The following is a 6740-nucleotide window of genomic DNA, read 5'->3' as shown; positions in this document are numbered from 1 at the left end:
AAGAAAAGAAGGACAAGAAACACAAAAAGGATAAGAAGCACAAGAAACACAAAAAACACAAGAAAGAAAAGGCTATGGCTGCAGCTGCTGGAACCCCTGCAGCCATTGCTGCTCCCACCACCACATCAGCACAGGAAGAACCGGAGGCAGAGCCAGAGCCCAGGAAGGTATTAGAATCGTTGTCCCGCGGTTTATACAAGTGGCTAAATTTTCTTCTTCTTTTTTTAATAATTGGCTACTTAGTTGTTAACTCTCTTGCTCTTTTTCGCAATGACCTACCAAGAACAGGAATTTGCCAAGATTAAGGATAACAATATGAATGGCTGCCATATAACTTAATGTATATTTTAAAAATAACTTCTCGATATAATTAATATACTACATAATTTACCCTTTTAAAGTATATGGTTTGATAGGTTTAGTATATTCATAGAATTGTGCAGCTATCATCACAGTGTGATTTTGTTCTGTACTTAGTATCTCCTAGCAATGTCTCAAGACTTAAAGATAAGAGCTTTCGGTGTGTTTTTTTTAGGAGACTGAAAGTGAAGCTGAAGATAACCTTGACGACTTAGAAAAGCACCTGCGGGAAAAGGCCCTGAGATCGATGAGGAAGGCTCAAGTGTCCCCACAGTCTTAGGTGGAAATGTTTGTTATGATGTAAATTTTATTTGGTTTGTACTCAATTCAATTTCAAAAAATGCTAAAATGTGTTTGAGCTTTAGACTATAACATTTGTTGTAATAATTGCTAGGTTGAAGTTCACCATGTAAAAAAGGGCATGGATTTACATTGCAAAAGGTGTCCACAGTGTATTAGTGACATTCTTTTATTGACAGCTGACATAAATTCATTTAGAGTGAAATATTTTAAGCCAAAAAAAAAAAGTTCCCTTTTTAAAAAAGGGGCTTTAAATATTGTTGGCATTTTTATGGTTTCTTTAAATGCCCCTGGCTATTCCCAGAGGTTTTCTTTCTTTTTTTTTTTCTTCCTTTTTCTCATTTGAGTCTTAGCACCCATTTAAGTTATGATGCTTCCAACCTTGTATGGTTTGCAGTTGCCCAGAAATAAGACCACTGTTGAACTACTACAAAAGTACAAATGAACGTTTTAATGCCACCATCTTTCCTGTTGCCTGTGGAGTCTCTGCTGAAATGAATCAGGATCAAGCTCTAGGATGAGACAGAAAATGAAAGCATGCTGTTTGCCAGGACGCTGTGGGTTAATACTGATGTGTAACAAGTTGATTTGGAACACTGGAATTTCATTCTATTCTGTTGTGTTTTTTTGTTAAGGCAATTAACTAGTCCCAGGAAGGATCCTTCAGTTACGTCAATTTTGTTTTTTGAAATGTCATGGCTCCATTCATAATTTTGTCTTATTCTTCCAATTGGTATATACAACTTCAGAACTCTTGTATTTGAAAGGCTGGAAGGGCCCAGACTTTGAAATAGTGTCTTGTTTTCACTGTTTTGTTTTGGTTTTTCTTTGTTTTTTTGTTTTTTTCGTTGTTTTTTTTTTTTTTTTTTTAACTAAAGCTATATAAAGCTTGTGGATTAAACAGAATAAATTTCTAAATTTAAAAATGTTGGCCACTTACTTTTACTTACTCATCTCAATACTGCAAGAAACCTACCTTAGAAATCTTATAGTGCCTGCATTTTACCCCTTGGCACTTTGAGCAGAGTGGGGTTAGGGCAGGGGTGGGCAAACTTTTTGACTTGAAGGGCCACAATGGGTTCTTAAACTGGACTGGAGGGCCGGAACAAAAGCATGGATGGAGTGTTTTGTGTGAACTAATATAAATTCAAAGTAAACATCATTACATAAAAGGGTATGGTCTTTTTTTTTTTTTTTTTTTTTAGTTTTATTCATTTCAAACGGGCCGGATCCGGCCCTCGGGCCGTAGTTTGCCCACGGCTGGTCTAGAGTGACTGCTTTGGCAGAATCTTCATCTCCACTCCTCAATCTGCTCAGACCGTGCCTGCTGCCTTGCTCCTCCTTTAATCCATGAAGACTGATTACTCTTTCAGGGCCTTTGTTTCTATGGTTCCCTCATCCTAAAAGGGCACCACCTGCCAATCTCCTGTCTTGTTTTCCTGTCTTTCCTTAAACAGGCTTCCTTAACTCCTTTATTTCATGTATAGCAATTACTATTATTACCTGAAATATATTTTTGGTTCCTAGGAACTTACTTTTGTTTTTGACTGTGTCCCCAGCACCTGGGACATAGAAGTACAAATACTTGATGAATGGGTGAAAAAATGTTTAATCATTACCTCTGTTTGCCAATGCCAACAGGATTTGAGGTAAAGAAAATGAAAAGATGTGATGATTGCTTCCCTCAGAGTCGGGTAGGACAGGATTTCTACCATAGTTTTCTATGTGTAAGCGTGGTCAAGTTACTTGACCCCTAAAGCAGCGGTCGCCAACCTTTCGGACCTCACAGACCACCAGTTGGCGACCGCTGTAAAGTGCTGCCATTTCCTCTATGGGAGTAATGGTGGGACCTACCCCAGAGTTTTTGTATGTTAGTTAAAACATACAAAGCAATGATAGCACAAAGATTCCTTTGTTAGCTAACATGACATGTATTCATTCTGGTAATGCAAATTTTAGTTTAGATATCTAAAGAATTTTAATTGATCATAACCCTATTTGATGCAATTTTCTCCTTTTTTTAAAGATATAACATCACCATAAAACTCACTATTTTACAGTGTGCAACTCAGTGGTATTGAGTACATTTGCAATATGCAACCATCATTGCTATTCCAGTGTTCAAGGATAATTTGTTCAAGGTTAAACCATGGTGCTACTTTTTTTTTTTTTTTTTTTTTTGTAAAAGAACATTTATTGCTCTAACTGGTTTGGCTCAGTGGATAGAGCGTCGGCCTGCGGACTCAAGGGTCCCAGGTTCGATTCCGGTCAAGGGCACGTACCTTGGTTGCGGGCACATACCCAGTGGGGAGTGTGCAGGAGGCAGCTGATCGATGTTTCTCTCTCATCGATGTTTCTAACTCTCTATCCCTCTCCCTTCCTCTCTATAAAAATCAATAAAATATATTAAAAAATAAAAACAAAAAAGAAAAAGAACATTTATTGGGTAAATTACAGAGGTAGAAAAAGTAATTCCTGGAAATAATAGGTTTAGGAAATGATTTATGGAGGTAAAGGAAGGGGGCCCTTGGAGCTTGGGAGTGAGGAAGCTAATGGTAACGAGCCTGGGGGGTTGGGGGAGGGAAAGGGAAAGGAACTGCATGCTCTCCATTCTAAGGGTTTTAAGGGCAGAGAGTTTAGGGGAGGTCCCCGGGACAGATCTTAATAGAATATTCAGTAGCTTTCCAGGTGTGGCCATTCAGGGCCAGAGTCTCCACTGATAAATTAGCCGGCACCCTGGTAGGGGGTCATTATTCAATGCAGCTGGTCCTGATGTCAGCCTTGGCTGGTTTTATTGCTTATCTGGGCCTGGAGTTGAAACACAACTTGAGGCATAGATGTTATCTCTAGGGAAGAAAGGTCAGGGGGTTCAAACCTCATGACCAGCGATATGCTAGGGGAGGAAAAGTCACCCTGGGGTGAGGTCCTACCCTACAATTGATTGTCCATTGCTATGCATCTGGGGCTTGCCACCCTGATGACCTGTACCTGGCCCATCGTCCCTTGCTATGCTCATGTGTGTCTAACTGCGTTTATTTTTAATGCTGAATAATACTCATTTGTATAGACATCCACATTCTGTTCATTCATCAGTTGGACATTTGGGCAGCTTGCACTTTCCGGCTATTATGAATAAAACAGCTGTGAACATTTACATCCAAGTTTGTGTGGACATGTTTTCATATATATATGTCTACATATATATATACATACACACACATACCTAGGATGGAATTGCTGGGTCATCCGGTAACTCTTAACTTATTTTATTTTTAAATATATTTTTACTCATTTCAGAGAGGAAGAGAGAGAGAAACATCAATGATGAAAGAGAATCATTGATCAGCTGCCTCCTGCACGCCCCAAACTGGGGATCGAGCCCACACCCAGGCATTCCTGACTGGGAATCGAACCATGACCTCCTAGTTTATAGGTTGATGCTCAACCACTGAGCCATGCTGTCCGGGCACTCTTAACTTTTTAAAAAACTGCTGGACTATTTTCCATGTAACAGCTGTACCACCTTACATTCCCACCAGCAGTGTATGAGAGTTCCAATTTCTCCACATCCTTACCTACACTTGTCACTTTGATTATAACCATCCTAGTGGGTGTGACATAGTATCTCATTGTGGTTTGATTTGCATTTCCCTGATGGCTAATAATGTCGAGGACCCCTTCATGTGCTGACAGATCTTAATGTCATTTTAAGCTGATTTGTATCTCCATGAGAATATTTCTGAAATTGTGGTTGTAGGTTTTGTTTGTTTTTTGTTCGTTTGGGTTTTTTTGTTTTGTTTTTGGTAGTAGGTTTTGGATCCAGGGCCCTCAGAGTCTATAGAGTAGAGCTGATCATGCATTTGTCAAGTCTCTCATAGTTTTGGAGGTTGGGGCTGGGGAACAGTGGCCAAACAAAAATTTGTTCCTAGTCTATAAAGAAGATGAGGAGACTTGGGGAGACTCACTTTTTATTTAAAATATATTTTTATTCGGAAGAAATGCTAAAGGGACTAGTGTAAAAAGAAATAAAAAGGGAAGAAGGAACACAGGCACAAAAAATAAAAATGGCTACAAACAAGTACCTATCAATAATAACTTTAAACAGACTAAATGCTCTAATCTAAAGATATCAAGTGGCTGAATGGATAAAAAAACATGACCCATATATAGTATACTAGTGGCCCGGTGCACAAAAATTTGTGCACTGGGGGGGAGTGGGGGGAGTGTCCCTCAGCCCAGCCTGCACCCTCTCCAATCTGGGACCCCTGGAAGGATGTCCTACTGTTGGTTTACAGGAATCGAGCCTAAACTGGCAATCGGACATCCCTCTCACAATCTGGGACTGCTGGCTCCTAACCACTCACCTGCCTGCCTGCCTGATTGCCCCTAACCACTCTGCCTGCCAGCCTGCTTGCCCCCAACTTCCCCCCGCCGCCAGCCTACTCGCCCCCAAATGCCCCCCACCAGCCTGATCACCCCCAACTGCCCCCTGTACCAGTGTGCTCACCCCAACTACCCCCCCTGCCGGCCTGCTCGCCCCTAACTCCCCCCCCCCCCCCCCCCCCCCCGCTGGCCTGCTTGCCCCTAACTGCCCCCTGCTGGCCTGCTCACTCCAAATGGCTCCATCTTCTATTCCATTTGTGTCCTTTCCACCCCTAAGTTAATGTCGTGTCCTTAATATGTGGTTATGAGATGTCTCTGTGACTGAGCTGGGAACCCTTTCACGTTTCTCTTTCCTTTCCTTTCATCTCAGGATAACTGAGCTGTGCGGTTTGTGTGGGACCAAAGGCCCTGGGAATACAATGCTGAGCCCTCTGAACTCATTTTATTCTTTATTGTATTATTTGATTCCTGGGGCTGAATTAAACATGAAAACAAGAAAATATACCCTTAGATATAGAATCTGAGTCATTACCCGGAGCTTTCTGTGGGAGTTGACACTGAGGCATGAGACACGTGTTTATTGGTCAGTTTCCTCAACTATGGAACGAAGGTTGATCCTGCCCCTCGGATCCTTTGGAGGTTGGATATGATGCATCCAGAGGGATTAACTGGCAGCTCGGAGAGTAAGATCAGAAGTCAACAGACACTTGTTTCCTTTACCGAGACAGAGTTAGAAAAACACAACTCCTTTTATCATAACAGCAGCAAGGGCCATGCCTGTGGGAGGAGGAGCAGGGAACCAGGGCTTCCCCCTTGCTCCTTCCCCGAGCTCCCTCCCTCCATCCCTGCACTGGTCCAGCTGCTATCGCTATGGTGGAACTGCTCAACTCAGGCTCTGGCCCCACCCATGTCACAGGGAGGAGCATGCACAGTTTCTTGCAGACAGAAGCAGCTGTGGAGTAGGGAGGTGGCGGTTATTCCCCTGAGCAGGCGCTGAAGTCCTTGTTGAAGTCTCCATTCCAGAGCCTGCGAGTCCGAGTCCTGGGAGGCTGCGCAGTGGAGGCGCTACATTCCTTTCAGTAGAAACTGAATATTGATAGGAGCCTGCCGGCTGAGGGGAAGGACCAGGAGGTCTGCCTTGCGCCCATTCGCCAATCCCCAGTCCCACTTTGCTGATCACGCCTCCTGAGCCCCACGCCCGGGCCGCACAGGGGGGCCTGGATGGTGGCTCCTGCTGTCCCGCCCTGCCTACAGTATGCAAATTAGCCACCATCGTTGTTGGTGGTTAATTTGCATATCACTCTGATTAGCCCATGGGAGGCGTAGCGAAGGTACGGTCAATTACCATGTTTGTCTATTATTAGATAGGATGCTGTCTACAAGAGACCTACCTCAGAACAAGGGACTCACAGACTGAAAGTGAAGGGATGGAAAAATATATTTCAGGCAAATGGAAATGAAAAAGGGTTGGGGTAGCAATACTTATAGCTGACAAAATAGACCTCAAAGAAGGCCATAACAAGAGATAAAATATATTTTATTTACTTTTAATATTTTTATTGATTTCTGAGAGGGAGTAACATCAATGATAAGAAAGAATCATTGATCGGCTGCCTCCTGCACACCCCCTTACTGGGGATCAAGCTCTCAACCCCAGCATGTGCCCTTGACTGGAATCGAATCTGGGACCTTTCAGT

At 42.7% G+C, this 6740-nt stretch overlaps 1 protein-coding gene across 1 annotated transcript in view; it reads left to right on the top strand.

The window, feature by feature from the left end:
• SRRM1 (serine and arginine repetitive matrix 1) overlaps positions 1–1586 on the top strand; it is a 34012-nt gene extending 32426 nt beyond the window's left edge. Inside the window, 2 exon segments of the mRNA XM_014446484.2 lie at positions 1–167; positions 536–1586. The exon segment at positions 1–167 is cut by the window's left edge and continues 7 nt beyond it. Coding sequence (XP_014301970.1) covers positions 1–167; positions 536–640 — 272 coding nt within the window. The 3' untranslated portion in view covers positions 641–1586.
• Positions 1587–6740: the final 5154 nt, after the last annotated feature.

Source organism: Myotis lucifugus, unplaced genomic scaffold (assembly GCF_000147115.1).
Source record: "Myotis lucifugus unplaced genomic scaffold, Myoluc2.0 scaffold_541, whole genome shotgun sequence".
Classification (NCBI taxonomy): Eukaryota; Metazoa; Chordata; class Mammalia; order Chiroptera; family Vespertilionidae; genus Myotis; species Myotis lucifugus.
This window is presented reverse-complemented; position numbering and strand designations above follow the sequence as displayed.